This window comes from Trachemys scripta, chromosome 1, assembly GCF_013100865.1.
Source record: "Trachemys scripta elegans isolate TJP31775 chromosome 1, CAS_Tse_1.0, whole genome shotgun sequence".
Lineage (NCBI taxonomy): Eukaryota > Metazoa > Chordata > Testudines > Emydidae > Trachemys > Trachemys scripta.
Window position 1 is genome coordinate 120,446,384 of NC_048298.1, and position 25,297 is coordinate 120,471,680.

The window sequence follows — 25,297 nt, forward strand, 5'->3', positions numbered from 1 at the left end:
GGATGTTCTCTCAACCATTTGGCATTCAATTGGGAAATGAACTCCCTTATAAAAACAACAAGGAGTCTGGTGGCACCTTAAAGACTAACAGATTTATTTGGGCATAAGCTTTCGTGGGTAAAAACCTCACTTCTTCGGATGCATAGAGTGCAAGTTACAGATGCAGGCGTTGTAAGGTGCCACCAGACTCCTTGTTGTTTTTGTAGATACAGACTAACACGGCTACCCCTTGATACTTGACTCCCTTCTTATAAATCATTAACTGGGATCCATCTTACTCCCATTGAAGTCAATGGTAGTGGGATCATATTAACAATCAAAGAAAAGGGGAAAGAATACATCTTATGGTGTTTACTCATATCTTGCAAGGTGTACAGCCTAGAGTACAAGCACTGCCTATTCCTTGCGATGACAAGGCTGTCACTAGGTGATTTCTAAAGTGCTGTCAAATGTACAAAGTAAACAAATTGAATGCACAGAGAGAATGACTCTTCTCTAGATCACTTTCAGGTACAGCAGTCTTAGAGGTTACTTATAAGACTGTGAACAATTTTCAGACAAAACCCATTTTAAAATTAACATTATCCCTTTAGTTTATTATAGGCCAAGTAAATTTAAACTTGGTGTAAATGACCTGTTGTAAGCTCCTGTGAGGTAAATAGAGTTGCATCTGCTTACCCCATGACTGAATTTGGCTCACCAAAGAAAAAACCGTTGACTCTCAAAGAATGGTAACTTATTTCAGTTACCATTTCAGTCGCAGTACGTAGCAGAGTTAAGAGACAGGGAGTTCTTGTAAACTATCATAATTCAGAGAAAACAAATGGGAAACTGCCAAGCCTGTTTTGCTGTGGGATGGTAAAACTCCTCAGAGAAGAATTCCCAGGTAAGTTCTCACAGACAGCCTCTGCAAATGAATGTGCTCTTTGCAAAGTGAGTGCATGGTATGAACAGATGATATCCTCCCCTGACTAAACACAGCTACATCTACAGCAGTCATCTGCTAAATATCCAGGAGGAATAAAGAACTGACTGTTTCCTCCCCACTTCCTCCTCTGAACTGCTGCTACTGCCAAAAATGCCCCACCTGTCACCATGACAGGCAGCCTACAGTAATGTCATCTAAAATCCTATTTCCCATGCTCCTGCCAGGGCTCAGGTGGGGTCGTGATACAGGAGTCTCCATGATAGGAATGAAAAGTGCAATATTATAAATCATACACAAAAATTAACATTTTAGTTACTGGGTACCATGGTGATTGGGTGTTTTAAGAACTTGGAGAGGGAGAGAGAACATTCTGAAACTTCCCCTAGCAATGTTAACTGCAATTCATGTTTATGTTCTGTGGTTCATGTTTCACAACCAACGATTGTTCTGTGGCAAACCAGAAATGATTGGGAGAAATCTCCGTGACAGGAACCTGACAGAGTTTTCATCCTTGCTGAAGTCCTCTGCTTGTAAGGTTTTCCATGAGCAGACCGCAGTTGGACCCACAGTTTGTAGCATTGAGTTTGTTGACTTTTTAAAGAAAATAAAAGAATCTGCTGTTATTTCATGGAGTTTGTGGCCCAAGAGAGTGTACATAGGCTGGACTCAATCCCCACTGAAGTTTATGAGGGTATGTCTACACTGCAGCGGGGGGCAAGCCTCCCAGCCCAAGTAGACAGCTTGGCTTGAGCTAGCACACTAAAAATAGCAGTGTGGCTGGTGTGGCTTCAGTGGACACTCAACCAGTCAAGCGAGCTCAGACTCAGGGGGTCAGGTCACCACTGCCTGAGCTGCCACAGCCACACTGCTGTGTTTGGTGCACTCACTTGAGCCCCACTAGTGCAACTGTTTATTCGGCTCCCTCCCAACTGCAGTGTAGACATGACATGGGAGTGTTGCCATTGACGTCAATGGGAGCTCAGTCAGGCACTTAGGTAATTACATATACATGCCTAGAACTTCTCCGGTATGTTTAAGTGTACAACACACATTGGATCCAATCAAGTTCCCACTGAAGGAATTTGGAATGTCACCATTATCTTCAGTGGCAGTAGGATAAAGCCCATTAAAGACAGTTTCTAGTGAGCACATAGTTTTCAGATATTCAAACCTTGACATCAAACCGAGTTTTTTCATGCTAAGCCATGGCATACCTATATCCATGCCAAATTGTGGATTTCATGCTTCTGCTGGTTTTGCTGAAGCCCAGTTGATTTTTTTTTCTTTTCGTAAGTGATTAGAATTCTTTTATAATGGAAAAAATATGTTCATTTTTCCATAAGTCCAAAAATGTTTCACTCAACATTTCTTTAAAAAAAAAAACAAAAAATTATCTTTGAGCAGAAACCAAGCCTAGGAAATATCAGCCCCAAAAGGTGACGGTTTCAACAAGTTCTGAATGTGAGATTTCCAACAAATCAGGGATTTGAGTGTGTTAAAGCCTGAAGTACAGCCTAGCTCCCACCCTCTTCTAAAACGGGAGAGAGAATATTTTTTAAAACTGATTTTCAAAGAGAAATATTAAAGTTACTAAACTTTTTTGTGAAGACTTCACATTTCAGTGGCTACAATATCACGCTACGTGTACACGCTGGAGAGTTCTCTTTCGCTTTCTTTTACAATCTAAAAGGATGCACAAATTCTTCTGTTACACAGGTATTATTACTACTCTCATGGAAGCTTCACTAGTGTGACAGAGAGCAGAATATGGCCCTGTTAAATCCTTGAGCGTTTGGATGTAGCACTATTCAATGCCACTTCCATTTGTGGCAATATATGAGTGAATAATAGTAGTAACTAGAACTTGTTTTCTTTGTAGGCTATGGGGTAATGGCTGATGGAACTACTACCTATGTGAATGCGTCAGTGTGCACTGTGAATTACCAGCCTCTCAATCCACCTATAGTTATTGACTTACCTACTCCAAGGAACACATGATTGTTATAGGAATTTAATGATGTACCCATCACACAAGCAATTTTCTATTGCTGGCTAAGAAACATGATGATGAACTGTTCAATGAAGAAGCAAAGACCCTTTATTTTTTTTTCTTTTAATTCTTCACAACCAAATTTGAGTGATGAAAATGAATGGACATTTTAGTGCCAATATCTGCCAGAAGCCGATTAAGGACTTTAAAATTTCAGCATTAAAATACTAGTGAATGCATTCCACGTATATATCGAGTAGGGAACTGTTTTTTTTTTTTATATCTACCATATATTGAACTTATTAAAAGTATAAAGTCTTTTCAAAGGCGTGTTTCTTAAAGAATGTTTACAGTTTAAACGTGAATGTTTAGACTAGGGTGTAACCATTTAAAATATTTTCCAATGACTATTTGGTAAAATCAAATCATGTTGATATTTTTGCTGAATAATATGGCAAATATGAAAAGAGTACAAGAATACACAAGTACTGTATTGAACCAGTTAAAAGAAGCCAGTTATTATTGCAAATCCTTCTGAAGTTTGTGCCCTTGCATGCTTTCAAAGCCAGTGCAGGAGAAGGTCCTAATCGCTGTTCTGTAATGCAGTCGCAACACATCTGGCATTACAGATGGAAGAGGAAATGGTGCATACTGCCAGTGAGTGGTAAACAGCTGAATGTTCTAGAAGGAAGATGGTGTTAAATGCAGTACAAACTCAGGCATTTGTAAGCTCTGAAAAATGTCATTTCCCTTTTTTTCTTTAAAGAGTTCCATGTGGTTTAACATGAGAGCTGATCTGTGATTGGATTTAAAATAAAATAGGAAAGCTGTGATGTTCAGTAGTGGTTTTAAAAGGTAGCTAGCGGGACTGTTTGGTTTAAAGAACTGGTAAAGGGATGGGCAGCCTCTCATAAGGCCACTGCTTTGAATCTGGCCTAGGTTGGGAATGATTAAAAGTCTGAGCTAATTCATCCCTGGGTTAACGCCCCTGACTTTGATGGAGTTACCCCAAGGATGGCCCTTTACCTTCTAATAGCTGTTCAGCAGCATGGGTGAAATGAATGGTGAGCTCACTGCAATTCGTCCAGCGCAGGTGTCCACATCACAAGCCCCATCATTTGCCTCCTTGTGAACAGTGGTAGTAGAGACCAAGAACTAAATGAACCCAGGCGACTGAAATCTTTTTTAACCCCTAGATACAGCCCATCCAGATGTGAGAACTAGCACTGCTCATGCTCTGTGTCTGTGGATTCACAGAGGAGTTGAGTTGGCAGAGTTTTCATTCCAGCACTTTACAGTAGCCCAAAAATTCACTTTAAAAAGCAAACCATGAAGTATTTTAACCCCCCAAATATGCCCTAAAGGAAAAGGGGCCTCTGTCCTGACCTTACCCAATTTCTTCAACTTCAAAGAAAGTAAATGGAGACCTCTTGCCTTAACTGCGATTATCTGGGTATGATACTTTGGATATGGATTTTCAGAATTGTGGTACTAACAGGCTCTATGTGTTAAATACCCTTCACACCCATTAGGCAAAGCTCATGGGTGAGGCATTCAGACACCGATGCTGGAGAAAAAAAACATGCATGTACCCAGTGCATGTGCAGAGCCCACATTTGCACACACAGATTATGTAATTGTGCATGTTAGTGCCCTTTTGCACACACACTCGCTCAATATGAAGACATAAATGTGAGCTTTGCATGTAGCAGCTGTATGTACATTATTCACATGCACAACTAGGGCCACTATTTCTGAAAGCTTGAGCCTCAAAGTCAAATCTGGGAGGGACACTAGGTTCATTTCCAATGCTTCATATGTGGAAAAACTCTTCCCCCACCTGGTGCTGGGAAGCAATTAAGTTTGAGCCTAGTAACTTTATCCAAACTGGTATGCCCAAAAACATGACATGCCACAAAGCTCTCATTTCTTGTAAGCTGTTCAGTGAATTAGGACCGAACATGGTTTGCTGCTCTTTGCTGAAACTAAAAAGCAAACAGTGGGTCCCATCCAGTAACCCTTTCTTATGTGAATGGTTTATATGCACGTGAGCGGTCTGCAGTAGATTTACATGGGACTATTTTTGCAAGAACTGTTTGTGTAAGGGTTGTAGGATCAGCCCACATCAGCAAGGCTGGAAGTTAATAGCCTATTACTGATTTTGACCATCAACGGGAAGAAAAATGATAGTGTGTCGTTAGACTAAAAGTGTCTTAACCAGTCACAATTCAAGTGTTTTATGAAACAAGTGTGGCAGGAAACTGGCTGTATGTTAAAGAAGTCTGAAATGTTTACATTCACTCTCAGCACTTGTTACTAAAATGTTAAGGGGGGGAAGCTTTTATTAGCTGCAACAATATTTCTATGTCAACCATAAAACATGCTCTTAACAAAAAAAATTTCCTAAGGTATCTTCAAAATACTATGTATTTTATGTGAAAAAATTATTTGAAAGCAGCTGTTACTTTAAAGGTTATCATTAAAAGACTTGCGGCATGAAAGCTTAAAGGTTATTTAATCATTTTGGCATAACTTGATGTTGTAATTTTTTTGTCAAGCATGTTAGACAAATAAAATCTTAAAAAAAAAAACAAGTTCCCTTTACATCTATCAGACATTCCATTTGGCATGGTAGTAAAATATTTACTGTAAAATACAGCACATCTGCCCTTTATTTTAGGTGTCAAAGCACTCTGTACTGTGGATCAGTTACCATACAAACCTAAAATCTACTAGTGGGAGATCAGCTGGACTTGAAGGTGTTAAGCCTTGTGCATGATTGTATACTAAACAGTCTTGCAAGAGCTGTCATTACAAGGATGTCTATGCATGCTGGCTTAGCAAAAGATGCACTCTTTAATGCCTTCACAACTTTAATAGAGACTTCTTTGCCTTAGGGCAAAAAATAAAGAATGAGTTGGAACCGATGGTTGCAACAAGAGAAAAATAACTGTTTCTTGTAATTAAAGATCCCCATGGATGGAACATATGAAATCCTTCTATTACACAATATGGTGTTTTAGGAAAAGCTAATGTGGCTAATTTAGCAAAAATAGCTTTGGAAACTTTTGATTGTGGGGTCCATAACTAGGATGCGGGTAAAACCCTTTGAGGAATGTATGAGTGTTGGAAATATTTGAGTGTATCGTCAGTATGGACCTCAAAGAGGAGATTAAGAAAGATGGTCTCTTCTTTTTTTTAACTCCATTCCAAAGTATTAGTTACTTAGGGTATGTCTATACTTACCTCCGGGTCCGGCAGTAAGCAGTCGATCTTCTGGGATCAATTTATTGCGTCTTGTCTAGACGCGATAAATTTATCCCGGAAGTGCTCGCTGTCGACGCTGGTACTCCTGCTCCGTGAGAGGAGTACGCGGAATCGATAGGGGAGCCTGCCTGCCGTGTGGACCCACGGTAAGTTCTAACTAAGATACTTCGACTTCAGCTACATGAATAACGTAGCTGAAGTTGCTTATCTTAGGTCGAAGTGGGGGGTTAGTGTGGACCAACCCTAAGGAAAGATTCTACATAGTTCCAGTTTTGAGAATATGTGTGGGTGTTTTTTTTTTAAAAGTTAAGAATGTTTAGCACATACATCAAGGCAATGGTTTGTGCTCCCTTTGTTAACTTACAGTGGGAGTTAATCCGCTGACATCACTCCCTGAGCTGTGCTGATGTCTCTCCACACTTTGAAGGAATGATGCTTTACCATAAGTTGGCAGTGTTGTTAAACACTATGGTTAATTTCAGTTCCTTTCCAAACATGGAAAGGGTGGTGGGGGGGAATATCACTACAGGCTAATGGATAAGGACAAAAGTGATTTAAAGTCTCTCACACTCCTGGGGATGAGTGAGTGTTTTAACAACTAATTACTTGGGAGAACGGGAAAGGTTTGGCTGCCAGGAAAGAGAGTTAGTTGAAACTCTGCAACCAAGCCCAGTCTGACCTGCTTTCCCCCATCCCCAGCCTCCCTAGGAATACACCTTCCTCTGTCACCCACTTATCCTTGATGCTAGTTCCTGACATGTATCAAGCCTGGGAACTAGATGTAAGAAGATGGTTCTCAACAAGAACTGAAGCCGAAGACACAGAGAAACTGTTGCTGTCCCCAAACAACTGTTTGAGAAGTGAGGCTGATGTCAAGAAACGGTAGCTAGAGCTGTGATGCTCTAGACCTGCTGGGTTGGGTCTTGAGTGTGTCAGACAATTTTGGGACTCAGTGGAATGGGAGGAAAGCAGGAAGGGATAACCAGATAGCAGTGGGCTTGTTTGGCTCAAGGAAAAAGGAAGGGCGCAGACGTATAGAAGGTGAAGAAACATTGGAATTGTGCAAAACAATAGTCCAGCCCATCCAGGATCTTATCTCTGGCAACAGCCAATAGTTCAGAAGAATATGCAAGAAACCCCTTAGTGAACAATTCTGGAATAACCTGCTGATGGGGAAGGTTCTTCATTACCCTTATCAATTAGTGGTTGGTCTGAGGGTTTAGTATTTCTTCTGAAAAATATATGAAGCCTTATGTAACTCTGGCTGCTCTTACCATCTAGATAAATACCTAGTCCATTCCTGAAACCTACTAAGCTCCTTGACTCAAAGGTATCTTGGAGCAGTGAGTTGCTGTCACGGAGTCACAGGCTCAGTGCTCTGAATGAAGTCAGACAGGACTCTAGGGTAGTCTCTCCCCCTGCAGAGCACACTTTCACCAGGGCAAGCACCTCCTGGGTCTGACCTCTGAGCATTCAGCACCCCAGTTCACGCCATGAGCTCCCTGCAGTGAGTCCATCTGGATGGGACACCTGGGGAAGCCTTACACACTCCCCGAAAGGGGCCCTGCACCCCACCTCTGCAGTTAGCAGTGACTCTTAGCCAGCTTGGCAAACAGAAGGGTTTATTAGTCGTTGGGAACACAGTGTAAACCAGACCTTGTTAGCACAGAAATTAGGAACATTCAGCAAAATCCGCCTTGGGGAGATCCAGAGCCCAGGGCTCCCACCGCCCTGAATTCCAAACTAGGAGACCGACTCGCTTCTAACCACCCAGCTTCAGTCATGCCCAGCTGCATGCTTTGTCTCTTTCCCGAGCAAACCAGTCACCTGTTCTCCCCCTCTTACTTCTCCAACACCTTCGGCTGGCTCCTTGCAGAGGATGGGCTTCGGCCATCAGCTGCCAAGCTACAGAGTGTCGGCCATTCTCTGTGCCTAGTCAGCCAATCAGCAGTCACACCTGCCTGCTAGGAGTCTCAGAAATGATCACACACCCTCACCCCACCACCTAGATACTTGTGCAACACATAGGGGAAACTGAGGCACACACACATAGTATTCAGAGAAAACATTAAGAACATTCCCACTTTGTCACAGTTCCATAGGCTAATAATACACTGGGTGTTAAAAAAAAAAAGAGAAGAGTATTACCTTGTATCCATTTAAATTTGCTGCCCCCTCAGTTTCACTGACTGTCCTCTTGTTCTTGTATGAAGAGCGAGCATAAACAGGACCACTGATTTACCTTCTTTATGCTATTCATTATTTCATATGCTTGGATCGTGTCATCTCTTATTCATCTAGTATATAAATTATACAGTTGCAATCTATTCAATCTTTTTCCATAAGGAAGTGTCTCTCTACCAGTAAACATTTTTGTTGTCTGCCTCTGAACCCCTCTATTCCTGGTTATCCTGAGAGTGAAGTAGGTAGGCAGATTGCTGTATTTCAGATTAGGGTCTACCATTCATTTATATCATGACACTATAATATTTTCCATATGATTTGCTATCCTGGTTTTATGCACTTTAACATTGTGTTTGATATTTTTAACTGCTACTGCTCGCTGAGCAGAGGGTTTCATTTAACTGTCTATAATGATTTCCAGGTCTTTTTGTTTGAGAGGTGACATTTAATCTAGAATCCTGCAAAGTGCACAAGTATTTCAAATTATTTCTTTCAGTGTGCATTTGTCAACATGAAATACCCTTTGCCATCATGCCGCCTATTTCATGTACCATGTGCTAGGTGAAAACGTGAAAGCAGGGCTGGAGTTAGGGGCCGTGGTTGCTGGGCTTGGGGTGTTGTTTTTGTTGTTAGCAACAAAAAGGAAAATAGAATGTTTGAAGTAACGTTGCAGGTATTCCATATAAGGATTCATTTTTCACCAACCTCCTAGAATGTTCTGGACCTTTGTAGAATATTATGGAACCTTTCTGACTTTCTGAGAACTACATTTTCCTCCATCCTCCTGGAATGTTGTCAGCCATGCCCTTGCCAGTATATAAGATGCTGACACATGGGGAATGTTCGGACATCAATGATAAAGACCTCTATGTTGAATTGGACAAAATCCATCACATTTTGCCACACAGGAAGCACTTTCCATTCCAAGTTCTCCAATTCGTTCCTGATGCAGAGCCGAAGGACACTTTTCCTAATGTGTGGGTAACTTTGATGAGTCTGCTCACGCTGCCAGTCACAGTCACGACTGGTGAGCGCAGCTTTTCAAAGCTCAGGCTCATTAGAACATATCTTCGATCAACGATGGCAAACAAGAGACTGACATCACTTGTTATTTTATCACTTGAAAATGCCATTGGCCAGTCTTTGGATCTCTCTGACATTGTGCTTTAGTTCGCGAGGGCAAAGGTGAGAAAAGCGACCTTTTGAACTACAGGACTAGGGTTAACATTCTAAGGCTGTCACCTACTGTAACACTATTTAATACTGGTCCACCCAATGTTGGTGCACAGTTCAATTTCTCGATGTTACCACATTTCAGTTAGTCTTCAAATTAAAAAGTTTCTATAAGCTTAGCAGAAACAATTTTTGTTTTTACTTATAAATGAATACATGAATAAATACAGATTTACAGAAGCTAGCGTGCAAATTTATCATCTTACTTGACAGGGATAAATCATGCATGCAAATCGTTCATCAAATCACGAAATGGGCTACAAATGCAATAAAAAATAAGGTATTCAGAAGTTTAACAAATGGGAGGAGGTACCATTTGGTCTAGGGTGGTCCTGCATGAAAGGACTCCATGCTTGTAAAATTAATCTGGCTCTTTTATCAGAAGAACTATTGACAGAGATGCTGCAACTATAGATAGCATTCTAACCATGTGCACACAGACTGACTTCCTGGTGCCTCCTCCAAACTCTTCTCGCCTGCAACCTGTGCTCCCCCCCTACAAGTTCCATGCACATTACTATCTCTCTCCTTTTACCATTTTTTGCTGTTGTGCTTTTTTGTGCTAGCATTTGCTGACGTGCAGGGACTAGAGATTACTAGTACAAAGCCCACTAAAGGGACATGGCCTTTACCACCAGCCCATTGGCCTCGTATTCCTTCAAGTGTGCAGGTCTTTGAAACAGTCTCCTATTTCTTGTTTGTATTGGGGGTGGTGGTGGAGTTGCTTCCACCCTATTGCTGCCTTCATTCTATTGGGTGGCATCCTGTAGTTCACAGACCTTGTTTCTTCTGACTATCCTACACCAGGCCATCTGATGGCTGAGGCTTTTGCCATGTCTTCCTGGGTCCTGGCCTTCCTGTCTCTCTGGGTGTGTCAGCTATCTGCTACTACTCTGCAGTATTCTTCAGTTATGTCTCTACCACTGTCCTGAGTCTATAACTGCCTCACGTGGCCTGTGCCCCACTGCAGCTTAGATTGTTGCCTTTTGCCATTGCTTTGTATGGCTATTTGATGGCTGGACCCAGACCTGCTCCCCTGTATGCGTAGTGGCCTCAGGTCCTTGGCTTCTTTGACCCTTAGCTTGGTCTTCTCTTAACTATCTCTGTGTTCTGTCCATCATTCCTCTAGCTGGGCAGCAGCAGACCCTCGTGGAAGCAGAGTCTTCAGTCTCTGGCCCATCTTTCCCTGTGCTGGGCCCTTGGGAGGGTGTATTGCTATGATCCAATATTTCCAGATGGTCCCTTTATGTCTGTTAGTCTCTTGGCTGTCTTTACTGCCAACTCTGCCTTCCCATTGCTTTGTGGGCACTCAGAGGAAGCTGACTTGTTCTCAAATTCCCATTTGGTCCTAAATCATTTGAATCTTGCTGCAGTGTTCCGTAGCCCATTGTCTGAGGGTAGCCTGTCGGGTATGTTGGACCTTTCAAAATTTGCCTTCACTTTCCTGAGCGCAATTCTTGCCTAAGTGCCCTCTAGCTAGTCCACCTCCCAGAAACTGGAGTAGAAATCTACTGAGCACAAGCCATTTTGAAGCATCATGAAGAAGCCATTCTTGAGTGCATCCAAGTGACTACAACACATGTTGAGACTCCAGAGCTATGATGTGCAGATAAGCTCCTGCCTAGGAAAGTCACTACTGTTGGCAGATGCACTTGAGCAGGGCCTACCTTCCAGACTACAACACCGGTGGCTCTGTAGAACAAGAGATAGAGTCTATCAACATTTCTGCAATAGCTTCGTATCTCTTACAGGAGGCTCCAAGGAAGCCAACAAGCGCTGAGCAGGATGAGGTGCTACAGGCACCAAAACAGTTCATACTCCAGGTTTGGCCAGATCTCAAAGAGCAAGTCACAGATGGTTGCCCCCTACTATCAGGCAAGAAATGTCCTGTGTGTACAAGGTGGGATTTTGTTTAAAGGAGACCAAGATGTAATCCCAGCAGATTCCAGACCTGACATCATGAGATGGATACACATTTCACGTCTGGGTTTAGAAGAATGCCTGAGATGAGCTGGGGTGTGTATCTTCTGGCCAGGCGCAAATGCCCAGTTGAGCGCAGACAAGGATCAGCATGAGGTGAGCCAAAGAGTACAGTGCCCAACAACAGAGAGAGACTCTACAACCTTATGAAATCCCAACCCGCCCTGGGAAAAGGTCTTCTTCACTTTTAATGATGGGAACAATGTGGTCACATCTACCTTGTGCCCAAGGGTGAACTGATGTAATTATTCCTTTCCAAAGAGCACAGCTCCTGCTAGCTCCTTTTCTATCTGAGCCAATCCCCTTTCTGTGTCCGGCAGGGATCTAGTAGCACATGCTATGGGCTGCTGCCTTTGCATCAGTGCTGCTCCTTCTGAGGCATCACTCTGTAGCTGTAGCTGCACCACCGGGTTGTAAAACATTAGGACTGGTGCTGCACTATGTTCCCTGTAAGCTGCACGGCTGGGTGACCGCCCAAGAGAGATTCAAGTGCCACGCAGTTGATTAGCAGAGCATGCACAGTCATCTGGCAGCATGTGTTCAGGTGCCTCTGCTGCTTTGCAAGGACCCTCCTGCTGGCTGTCCAGAGCGGAGGAGTGGGGAGGCTGATGTCAGGGTGTCCCCCTTCCCCTGCACTCCATCTCTGCAGAGCAGGGGAGAGGGGACAGCCTGGCTCAGGACTCAGAGCTGCTGCAGTCTGAGGACAGATCGACTCGGGGCAGTGAGTGCCTTTCTCAAAGAGATAGTGCATGGTCTCTGAGACTTCCCCAGCAGCCAGCTCACACAGTCTCTGTCTCACTCTCTCTCTTTCTCTCTCTCCCTCCCCCAGGCTCAGGACAGAGCAGGAGTAAGTGCCTTAAGGAGACAGTGCATGGCGTCTCTCAGAAACCAGCAGTCAGCACACACACTGATTCTGTGTCACACACTGTCTCTAGGTGTACATCTCTTCAAAATATGTCCTTATATTCTGGACATGGCCCATGGTGACGCTTCTCCCTTCTCTCACATTCAGGATATTGTGGTACCGTATTGCTATCAAATGTATAGCTCGCATTGCCCTGCTGCCTACTATAAACTCCAGGTGATAATGTCTCTTGTTTCATGGGTCTTTTACTGACAACTTGCATTTGCCCACTGACCTCAGAATGGTTTTATCGTACCAGCACCTGGTCATATTTCTCCAGTCTAATATTGCTAATTATCAGTGTTTGCTGGGAGTGCATTGCAGCTGACTCCACAATCCATCTGGGACTGAACTGGCTGTTGATCTAATAGCATAGTTGCAAATATGCTATTTGAATGGCTGGCAGCCTTCTTTAGCAGTGCATGTATAATAAGCATCTCCAGATCTAACAGCTCATTGCAGATATCCTGGTCTTCATTGGAAATATTTACACCCTCAATCATTGTGTGAACTGCTGCTTGTTTCTCTGAGGGGTAGCTGCAAAATTGGAACATAAAGTACTACTACCCATAAGATAGGATTCCTCTTTCTGCCTTTTGTGTTGCTTTCCACAGTGTATACACTGTACCATAATGCCTGTATTCTCAGTCAGTCTCTGCCCTGCTTCTTGGGTTCCTTTAGCTTGAGCCTATGTTCTTGTTCTGCATTATCAGCTGTTATGGTTTTGATGCAGTTCAGCTGCCCTTGCCATTTGGAGGCATTTCTCTAGGGTGAGTTCTGTTCCTCTCAACAATCTCTCCTGTAAGATAAAAATCACACAGTCCATAAACAATCCTCTCTCTAATTAGGGGATCTTTAATGTCTCCAACGTTACATGTGGATGGAAGAGTCCTCAGCTCTGTAACGAAAGTATCCCTTCTTTGGTTTTGGGTAAAAATACCAGTTTCTGTTACAGTCTCATTCTGTCTGGGGACACAGAACTCATGAAATACTTTTATCAGCCATTCCAGTGTTTTGGGCATTATACCTGGTAACAGAGTCTCACTTATTGTCCTTTTTTGCGAACAAGATAGTACAAAAGATTTACCTTTGTTTTCGCTTATCTCTCTTGGTCAGCTCTGTATATAGATTCGATTCTTGCTTCCATGCACGTGGAAGGTTTTTTTGTCTGAAAATTCAGCATTCCCAGTGTCGGAGTCTCTCCTTGCTGCTTTTTGCTCTGTTTCTTTCTAGGTGTTGTTTTGTTTGTTACCGCACTGTCCATTGCTGTGGATCTCACTAGACTGACTGCCACCACCATCTTCCATGGTGCTATATGCTAGGTAATAACATGAAAGGACTTGTAAAACAGCTCTTTATTAAGAGAACTAATTTCAGAGATGTATCTGAAGTTAGCATTCTAGCCATGCACACAAAGACTGACTTCCTGGTGCTTCCTCCAAACTCTTCCCTCCTGCAACCTTTGCTCCTCCCTTCAGGTTCCATAATGGTTGGCACACTGCCCATTCATCTAGTTTTATTTGGACCCACTAAAGTCTTCACTAACCACAAACATTTTATGTCACCTTCAGGTTAAGCCAACTAGCCATTCATCGCCTTTGATACCTGTATTAAACAACTCCTGAGGCCAGTATAGAAAGTTGGGAGGCACCCCAGTGTTAGCCTTGTGGCCATGTTGTAAGCAGACCATTTACTTCTACTCTTTGTTTCCTGTATCTTTGCCAGTCTCTAACTGATGACAGTACTTTGGCCTCTCCCCTCATGAATTGCCCCTTTTGCAAGGGACTTTGTCAAAACCTTTGCAAACGTCCACATACGTTATACAAACCAGGCCTCTCCTACCCACTACTTTGACATGCTCAAAAAAATGGAGTAGATTAAAAAGGCAGGATTTTCCTTTACAGAAACCATGCAGCCCTGGGAGGGTTAAAACTGTGCACATGGTAGTTAACCCCACTTAATATCAGCTAAGCTAATGGAACACTGTTTCCATGCACCAAACCATTTTGCATTAATCCAATGCAATTGTACCTGCTTAACGTTAACTGACAAGCTGTTTCCTGTCAGCTGAAAATAACAGATTTCTTGCTCACAGAGAACTTAGTGTCAATTATTGCATGCGGTGATGCAATGGCTTTTTTTCCAGCCTAATTGCATGGTTTATGTAGAACAATGATGGGAATTAATGGCATGGGCAGGTTGGGATGGCTATTTCACTTACTAGCATTACAGAGAGGGTTTTTTTTTTTTAAATGCTTTCTGCTTTGTTGATATTAATGTGCAGCTCAGGGAAGGTGAGCTCACTTATGGGAAAATCCTGGATAATATAAAAATGCTGCAACAAACTTAATATTAACGTTAAGCTGATGCCTGTATCAAAAGGAAAGGATTAATAAAAAAATAAGCTCAGACTCTGAGCCTCAGGAATAGGAAAGCACCAGTCAGTGCCGGACCAAAGGAGAAGAAAGCAAACATGGCCTTATGTTACCTTTAGACCAGTTCAGCTCCAGCACACTTAGAGCAGCCTCAGGGCTACTCAAATGGGTTGGTAATAACCCCTCAAGGGACTGTCTGGCTAAGTGGGGGATCAGCTGTTGTGCCGCAGCAGCCTGGCAAGCCTCTTGTTTGTGACCACCCCCTCAACAGGCCTCCTACCCCAGGGGCTGTGAATGGAGATAGTGAAGCGCTACAACAGAGGTCCACCAGTGCAGTGTAGCTGGGTTTTAGTGGGGACTAGGATCTAGCCACTGGAAATGGAAATGTGTCTTCTTAGATTACAATGGGAACGTGTAGGCAGGCCTGTGTGGCTATGCTGGAGGCTAAATTTTCCCTCAGTTGCACTGGGGTAAATGTGGGATCAATCCATTGGCCACCCTAGGTTTATAGCTGGGTGCATTTGGGCCCTGTGATTGAAAAAAAAAATAAACAGCATATGACCAAACAGATAAATTATTACATCACTTCCATTTTCCATTTCAGCTAAATGAAACGGTGTCTCCGCAGATACAAGCAATGCACACACACAACAAACTGGTAGGCTCCAGCCTTGCCTTGCCCTCCCCTCCAGAGGCACAGCATTAAGGCCTGGTCTACACTAGGAGGTTATGTCAAATTTAGCAGCATTAACTCGAATTAACCCTGCACCCGTCCACACAACGAAGCTATTTATTTCGACATAGAGGTCTCTTTAAATCGATTTCTGTACTCCTCCCCGACGAGGGGAGTAGCACTAAATTCGACATGGCCATGTCGAATTAGGGTAGGTGTGGATGGAATTCGACGCTAATAGCTCCGGGAGCTATCCCACAGTGCACCACTCTGTTGACGCTCTGGACAGCAGTCAGAGCTCGGATGCTCTGACCAGCCACACAGGAAAAGCCCCGGGAAAATTAGAATTCCTTTTCCTGTCTGGCCAGTTTGAATCTCATTTCCTGTTTGGACATCGTGGCGAGCTCAGCAGCACTGGCAACGACGCAGAGCTCTCCAGCAGAGGTGACCATGCAATCGCAGAATAGAAAGAGGACTGATCGGGAAGTCTTGGATCTGATTGCTGTGTGGGGCGATGAGTCCGTGCTTTCGGAGCTGCGATCGAAAAAATGGAATGCGAAGATCTACGAGAAGATCTCAAAAGCCATGATGGAGAGAGGATACAGCCGGGATGCAACGCAGTGCCACATGAAAATCAAGGAGCTGAAACAAGTGTACCAGAAGACCAAAGAGTCAAACGGACACTCCAGATCCCAGCCCCAGACGTGCCGTTTCTATGAGGCACTGCATTCCATTCTAGGTGCGGCCGCCACCACTACCCCAACACTGTCCGTGGACTCTGACGATGGGGTATTGTCGACGGCCACTTCCTCGGAGCTGTTTGCGGACGGGGAAGATGAGGAAGGAGATGAGGAGGATGAGGCAGTCGACAGCACTTTCAACGCTGATTTCCCCAACAGCCAGGATCTCTTCATCACCCTCACGGAGATCCCCTACCGACCCTCCCAAGGTGGTAACCCGGACCGTGAATCAGGGGAAGGATCAGTAGGTAAGTGTTTTAAACATTTATTTTGAACAGAATAGGAATGGTATCTTAACAATGGGTTTTTCATTATTAGTTTGCCCTAGGTGCTTTAGTTTTTAGTCCTTGCCAGTGCAGCTGCTGGAAAATTCTGTCAATATGTCCGGGGATGGAGCAGAAATCCTCTTGGGACATCTCCACAAAGCTCTCCTGGAGGTATTGTGAAAGCCTTTGCATCACGTTCCTGGGGAGAGCGGCCTTATTGCATCCTCCATGGTAGGAAACTTTTCCGCGCCAGGCTAGCAGCAAGTACTCCAGGATCATTGCTTCACAAAGCATGGCGGCATACGGCCCTGGTATTCACGCAGCATGTGGTCTTTCTCTGTCTCCGAAATCCTCATCAGAGTAATATCACTCACGGTGACCTGCTTTGAATTAGGGGAATGTTAGTATTGGGACTGATTGCCTGTTCCTTTACATAACTGTAACCGGCGGTTTACAGCCATGCAATGGAGGCGGGACAGGGGCAGCATGCAGGGATCTTTCCCGGGGACAGCAGCGAGGGGGATGGGACAGGGGCAGAGTTCATGCTGGCCGGATTGCTGGCAGCAGGAACTGGCCAACACTAGGAGCATTGCTTGGAACGTGAAAGGAGGGCACTGCTATAAATTAAGCTTTAAGCAGCCAAAAGTCTACAGCTTACCATGTCCACTTGCTAGCCAAATTCCATTGTCCAGCCCCGTGTGTGTGATCTTGTACAGCAAGACCCCAGGCACTCAATGGGAAGGCCGAAAATTCGACCTTGTACTGAGTGCGCATGTGATAGATACTGTGCATGGTCTTGTTCACAGAGAAAGACTATATTCATTGTTCTCAAAACTGTATCTTTGTGAGAAATTCACTCCCTTTTCCCCATCCCACAGCTGCGAGTGTCTCCCGAGCTACCCTGGCATCCCCCTCCCAGAGGCTGGCGCAGATCAGGCGACGAAAGAAAAGGGCAAGGGACGAGATGTTCTCAGAACTTATGGGCTGCTCCCGAGCCGAGGCGGCACAGCAGATCCAGTGGAGGGAGAACATGTCACAATACCGCGATCACACAGCGAACGGGAGGACGGGTGGCAGCAGGAAGACCAGCAGGCAACTCAAACAGTGCTTGGACTAATGAGGGAGCAAACAGACACGCTCCGGCACCTTGTAGATGTTCTGCAGGACCGGAGGCAGGAGGACAGAGCCCCGCTGCATTCTATCTCTAACCGCCCTCCCCCGCCACAAAGTCCCACCCCCCACACACACCCAAAGTCCCAAGAAGGAGGGGTGGCAGGAGCCGTGAAAATAGTCACTCCATCCCTGCAGACTGCTCAAACAGCAGAAGGCTCTCATTCCCAAAGATTTGATACGTCCTTTCGTTCACTCCAAAAGCACTTCACCCAAGCCCCCGTCCCAGTTTCATCCCCTAACTGTGTAGTTGTTAATAAAAAATATGTTTCTGTTAATTACTGTTTCCGTCATGTTCTTTTAGAGGAGAGTGTGTTTGAAGGGGGGAAGGGGGTTGGTAATTGGAGAGGACAGTCACCTTTACCGGGTACAGATACGGGGACAGATTCAGCAGAAGGTCACACACACATTGAAGTCACTAGGCACACTGGTCAGTCTGGGAGGTGGTTTTCATGTTCTGTGTTGGGGGGCTATGTGAGTTTGTGGCGGGGGAGGGCGGTTACAGATCTTACGCAGCGGTCCTTAGCCTGGATGACAGAGCCACACAGCAGGGGATCTGTAACCGCCCTCCCCCGCCACAAAGTCACATAGCCCTCACACACAGAGTCCTGAAAAGGAGGGGTGGCAGGCTCCGTTGAAACAACCAGTCCACCACTGCGGACCGCTCAAGGAGCAGGAGTCGAGTTTAGAAGCGTCCTTTCCATCACTACACCCGCTCCCCACCACAGTCTGCGTCCCCAGTTTCAACACTTTACCACGAAATCCTTAATAAAGAAAACGGTGTTTGTCATAACTATAAAGGTAAGGGTAACAGCCCTCCTGTGTACAATACTATAAAATCCCTCCTGGCCAGAGACTCCAAAATCCTTTTACCTGTAAAGGGTTAAGAAGCTCAGGTAACCTGGCTGACACCTGACCCAAAGGACCAATAAGGGGACAAGATACTTTCAAATCTTGGTGGGAGGGAAAGGCTTTTGTTTGTGCTCTTTGTTTTGGGAGAGTTTGCTCTTGGGACTAAGTGGGACCAGACATCAATCCAGGCTCTCCAAATCTTTCTGAACAAGTCTCTCATATTTCAAACTTGTAAGTAAACAGCCAGGCAAGGCGTGTTAGTTTTTATCTTTGTTTTCTCAACTTGTAAATGTACCTTTTTGCTAGAGTGTTTATCTCTGTGTGCTGTAACTTTGAACCTAAGGCTAGAGGGGGGGTCCTCTGGGCTCTAAGTTTGATTACCCTGTAAAGTTATTTCCCATCCTGATTTTACAGAGATGATTTTTACCTTTTTCTTTAATTAAAACCCTTCTTTTTAAGAACCTGATTGATTTTTCCTTGTTTTTAGATCCAAGGGGGTTGGATCTTGATCCACCTGGAGTTGGTGGGAAAAAGGAGAGGGGATGGTTAATTTCTCCTTGTTTTAAGATCCAAGGGGTTTGGATCTGTATTCACCAGGGAATTGGTGAAGAGTCTCTCAAGGCTACCCAGGGAAGGGAATTAGCACTTTGGGAATGGTGGCAGCAGACCAGATCTAAGCTGGTAGTTAAGCTTAGAAGTTTCATGCAGGCCCCCACATTTGTACCCTAAAGTTCAGAGTGGGGAAGCAGTCTTGACAGTGTTAATGAACAAAATTTCATTTATTTTATTTTTAAAGGTGTGTAGGAAGGGGGGGAAGGGGGTTGGTAACTGGAGAGGATAGTCAACATTAACTGGGTAAAGAAACGGGGGCAGGTTCAGCTTCTGTTTAAACAAATGTAATAGTCACAGGTTACCCTGCTCACTCTGGAACCTAGCTTTCAAAGCCTCCCGGATGCACAGTGCGTCCCGCTGGGCTCTTCTAATCGCTCGTCTGGCTGGCTGGGCATAATAAGCAGCCAGGCGATTTGCCTCAACCTCCCACCACGCCGTAAACATCTCCCCCTTGCTCTCACAGAGATTGTGGAGCACACAGCAAGCTGCAATAACAATGGGGATATTGGTTTCGCTGAGATCAGAGCGAGTCAGTAAGCTTCTCCATCTCCCCTTCAGACATTCAAAAGCACACTCCACCACCATTCTGCACTTGCTCAGCCGGTAGTTGAAGAGTTCTTTTTCACTGTCCAGGGCGCCTGTATAGGGCTTCATGAGCCAGGGCATTAGCAGGTAGGCTGGGTCCCCGAGGATCACTATAGGCATTTCCACATCCCCAACAGTTATTTTGTGGTCTGGGAAGTAAATACCTTCCTACAGCCGTCTAAACAGACCAGAGTTCCTGAAAACGCGAGCATCATGAACCTTGCCCGGCCATCTGACGTTGATGTTGGTAAAACGTCCCCTATGGTCCACCAGTGCTTGCAGCACCATTGAAAAGTAGCCCTTTCGGTGAATGTACTGGCTGGCCTGGTGGTCCGGTCCCAGAGTAGGGATGTGAGTTCCATCTATAGCCCCACCGCAGTTTGGGAATCCCATCGCAGCGAAGCCATCTATGATGACCTGCACATTTCCCAGGGTCACTACCTTTGAGAGCAGTAGCTCAACGATTGCATTGGCTACTTGCATCACAGCAACCCCCACGGTAGATTTGCCCACTCCAAATTGGTTCGCGACTGACCGGTAGCTGTCTGGCGTTGCAAACTTCCAGAGGGCTACGGCCACTCGCTTCTGGACAGTCAGGGCTGCTCGCATCCGGGTGTCCTTGCGCTTCAGGACAGGGGACAGCAACTCACAAAGTTCCAGGAAAGTTCCCTTACACATCCTAAAGTTTCGCAGCCACTGTGATTCATCCCAGACCTGCAGCACTATGCGGTCCCACCAGTCCGTGCTTGTTTCCCAGGCCCAGAATCGCCGTTCCACAGCATCAACATGACCCATTGCCACCATGATGTCCACGGCGCGGGGTCCCGTGCTTTGTGAGAGGTCTGTGCCCCTCTGAGACTTAATGTTCTCACCGCGCTGCCGTAGCCTCCTCGCCCGATTTCTCAGCATCTGCATCTGGAAAAGGTGGATGATAAGGAGCAAGGTGTTGACAACGGCCATAACTGCAGCGATGATCGCAGCGGGCTCCATGCTCGCAGTGCTGTGGCGTCCGCGCTGTCAATCACCAGAAAAGTGCGCGAACTGATTGCCCGCCGGCACTTTCACGGAGGGAGGGCAGGAGTGAGGGTTGAATGACGACAGTTACCCGAAACCACCCTCAACACATTTTTTGCCCCAGCAGGCATTGGGGGCTCGACCCAGAATTCCAATGGTTAGCGGGGACTCTGGGAACTGTGGGATAACTGCCCACAGTGCACCACTTCCAGTGTCGACGCTTGCCCCATTAGTGTGGACTCACAAAGTCGAATTACTGTCCTTGGTGTTGATACACATGTTCGACTTTGTAATATCGGTTCCACAAATTCGCTTTAAGTAAAATCGAACTACTCTCGTAGTGTAGACATACCTTAAGTCTTGCCTTTTACGTGCGTATTGCAAAATTAAAGAGAATATTCTAATCTAAAGCACGTACTGTGCCACCCGCAGTCGGTTGATGCTGTTGTAACTCAGGGTTTCATAGACTTTGCAAACTTTACCTCCCAACAAACCATCTTGGGCCAGATTCCTTAGAACCAGTGAAGTTAACCAGCATAAAGCAGTTTAGCTGCAGTAGGGAATCACACCCATGTTTGTATTTATTGCATTGTTTTGTAGAACATTTGCATAGCAAAGTCACCGTGACTGACATCTGCTGCCTGATTTTAAACCAAATGAACAGCTACTTTTAAAGGCTGTCAGAGGCCGACCGTTTTCCTTTTGTCACCGACTTCTCTGCTCAGCACATCCCAGGCCTTCGTGTCATCCTCCTTCACCTTGTGCAGCCACCTGTGTGACTCACGCTGCTTGCCACACACTTGATTGCAGAGAGTGCAGTAACTCATTGAACTGCCCTCTCCATTACTGGCCATTCAATAGCTTTGAGCGATGGAACCTGAATCATTCACAACCTGTGGCTCAAGTTCATCCCTGGTGTATTTCCACTGACGTCACACCACTGACGAATTCAGGCCTCTGCTTCTGAGTATGTCACAAGCTAGTGCAGGAAGTACGTGCTGCTGGTTTACTAAAACCTCTGGTTGAACTAAAACCACAAAGCACCTCACCTAGGCGATGAGAACTTGCAAAGCAAAGGCCACAAAGACGACTGAATGAAATCACAACCTGCAGGATCATGAACGCGTTCACCAGTGGGGCTTACCACATGGGCTATAGGCACGTGGCCAGAGCCACACTGAGAAAGAGAATCTGGTATTTATGCAGACAAAAGCTTCAGTCTCAAACCCTCACATGCTCCCCATGAGGCATCACAGCCAGTTCACTCAGGAGCCCCTGCCCCACCCCCCACCCAGTGTCAGAACAAACAGCACTGTCCAAACTGGCACCTAGAATCAGCAGATTGCACACCTGAGAGGGAAGCTTCCCAACTCCTTAGCACTGCTGGTGCAGCACAAAGTGAGGGACCACACATCATTCCCGTTGCTATGACATTGCCTTCTTACCTGCTAAGGTCTCCAGACAGCCACCCCCAGTGTGTAATTTCCCCGTGTTTGGCTTTCTTGGAAGAATACATATTTATTTTAATGACACCGGACGTATTAAGCATAATCATTTCAATACGATTGTACTCCTACAGCTCATTCATTTCAAAATGTCAGAATTTACATCAGACTCTACTTATGAAAAGAAACAGGGATTTGTGGTGGGTTATTTCTGGCTGCACAGCTACAGGTGCCATGCTCTGTGAAATGCGTTAAGATGCAATGACACTGAGAAACACTAGCTAGTGGAAGGATGTAACTAAGATCATGGGTAATGGTTTGTGAAAATGGCACCGTGGGGCTGAATAACAATATTTCATGTCACATGCTTACTCTTAAAGTTACTGAGTGTTTAAAAAGTCCAATTTACTTCTTTGGCAATCAGTTGAAAAGCTCTCAGTAACCTCATTATAGTATCGGTCTTCAGCTAAAACAGGAAAGCTGTTACTACACTAAGCTCATGAACGGTGCCAAAGAGATTTTTGCAAAAATATCTGCCTTCTAAAAAGGTTACTGAATGTTTAAATAGGGGGTGTGATGTCTAGAAACCATGGGAGCTGTATTGTCCCCAAAACACTCAACATGAATATAAATCTATATTTTTTGTAAACATTTTAAAAGAATTATAGGCCACACACACACACACACACACACACACACACACCGATCATGCTGGTGGGGAAGAAAACTACGTCTAAGTTTCAGGCCTGCTCTCAGTCAGCTACAGCAGACTGCCAATTGGAGATCCTGGAGGGCTGTGCTCTCTATCCATGCCCCTCCATGCAACTAGCCCTGCCAGGAAGTTTCCCTACCCCTGGAATGGGGGAAGATGGCATAGCGTGGCACCAATTCTTGCCTTCTATCACACAGGAGATTCCCCAGTGTCAGAGGATCACCTAGCTGCTGTCCATAAAGCCGGACAGCTGGCAGTGTGTGCTGCATACCCTCACAGCTCTCCTGGGATTGCTACCTCAGAAAAGGATGATCATGGGAAAACCTGGCCAGCTAGCAACCCTAAATGAGGGGTGAGGATGTGGGATTGGTTTGGAGTGCAATTTATACCTATACAGACCAGCACAAGGCTATGTCCACTTTTGTCACACTTAAGTCATGTTTGACCAGTACAATTGATGCATCATTATTTAATGAGGGGGAGGGATAGCTCAGTGGTTTGAGCATTGGCCTGCTAAACCCAGCGTTGTGAGTTCAGTCCTTGAGGAGGCCATTTAGGGATCTGGGGCAAAATCAGTACTTGGTCCTGCTGGTGAAGGCAGGGGGCTGGACTTGATGACCTTTCAAGGTCCCTTCCAGTTCTAGGAGATGGGATATCTCCATAATTTATTTAAAAGACAATTTTGGTTCTTTCTGGATGGGATGAAAAGTGCTCGCTCCACTATTAGTCACTATCATTTGTTCTCCTTCTGCTGTCCCAAAATATAGGGCCTGACCACTTGGGGAGGGTGCAAAGGACTGGTGCAGGGGCAAAGAGATGTGGACAGACCTTTCAATTTTCCTCCAGAATCTTGGTTTTCATTTTTTTTTAAATTAAAACACTAGCTGTTATGGTGGCAAACCAAACCCTCAAGATGAGTGCAGTCAATGCAGCAATGTATACCTGAGTTTACAGAGAGCCTAAACCAATGCTTCCAAGGTGGGACCTGCCCCCATTCATTTCAATGCATGCTAACTCAGATGCCAATGTGATTTATCTTATGTGTAACAGTCGGCCTATGGACCAACCAAGATCCAGGACCACATTGTACTATGCCCTGTACAAACACAGACTAGTAGATAGTCGCTGCCCTGCAAAAGGTCAGTCCTGTGAACCATTTCACTGCTCATCAACAGCACGTACGAATGGAGAGGAAGTGTCAGATTTTCAAGATCTACACAATCTACTCTGGACCTACATCAACAAGCTCATCCATCCCACAAACAGACTGCGGGTCACATTAATGTGGCCACTTACCATTACAACAAATCCGTGTTCTGTTATACTATTGTCAATTTGGAAAGTGATGTTTCCTTTCAGTTTTAAATAACAACATCGCAGGTCGCCAACATTTCTTAACTCGCAAACATTTAAGGACACGTTTCATTACAATTCTAAAGTTCTGGATAGGCCTTTAATGAAAGGTTTGCGGGGGTCGTGCAGTTGGTTTCAAATTTTAACGGGAGGGTTTCAGCTTTCTAAAGTCTGAGCAGCAGCAAAAGCTAATAATGCTATTCCCACAGTTGTGCTGAGGTGAGTCAGCAATCCAGTGGTGCAAGCAAGCAGACTGTGCGAGGGCTAAAACTATGGAAAGTTTTTGTTAAGTCAAAGCACCCATATTAAATCCAGCTCAAAATCAACATTTGCTCAATGAAAAAATTGACAAAACTGGTAAAAAAAACAAAAAAACAAAAACAACAAGACTTTCTTCCAAATTTGGGTTTCATATAATAGTAATATTAATAATAAAAAATCCCAAATCCAAGACTAACAAAGTGTATGAACCAAATGACTTGACAGAAGTGGCTTTTAAATTGTTTTCTGCTTCTTAGCTCCATTGCTGTTTCTAAGCTAAAAATGGTAGTGTCCTTTTAAGTGCACTGTTGTCTTGCTAGTCACCACATCCACATTATTAACAGTGGTTGTGGTCTATAATTGTGTGGTGTTAACTTCTAAAATTGTCTGACTCAGTTCATCAGAGAAATCACAGCCCACACACAGTCAAAAATAAGAAGGCGAAGTGTTTTTTGTTAATAAAGAAAATAAGGCAATTTTCCTGAAAATAGTTCTTTTTAGCTTCAAACACCCACTTTTCTAGACACTGCATAGGTTTTTCAGTGTAAACCAGTATTTAGCTTCAGTTCCTAGTCCTGTGTCCTGCACTCACAAGTTGTCCTGTTGAAGCCTATGGAACTATTCCCATGAGTAAGAGCTACTCCTGTCAGTGGAGTGGCAAGGTTTGGCTCTTGGTGATTGCTGGTTTTATGGCCCAAGTTTGCACAACTGCTACCACAACCTAAAGGCTCACTCTATATTTAGAAAACCACT

At 44.7% G+C, this 25,297-nt stretch overlaps 1 protein-coding gene across 4 annotated transcripts in view; it reads left to right on the forward strand.

The window, feature by feature from the left end:
• MPPED1 (metallophosphoesterase domain containing 1) overlaps window positions 1-5,484 on the forward strand; it is a 75,745-nt gene extending 70,261 nt beyond the window's left edge. For all 4 annotated transcript variants that reach the window (XM_034783568.1, XM_034783563.1, XM_034783587.1 and 1 more), the window contains exon 7: window positions 2,808-5,484. In XM_034783568.1, the coding sequence (XP_034639459.1) occupies window positions 2,808-2,926 (119 nt within the window). In that variant the 3' untranslated portion in view covers window positions 2,927-5,484. The remainder of the gene's footprint in view (window positions 1-2,807) is intronic.
• Window positions 5,485-25,297: the final 19,813 nt, after the last annotated feature.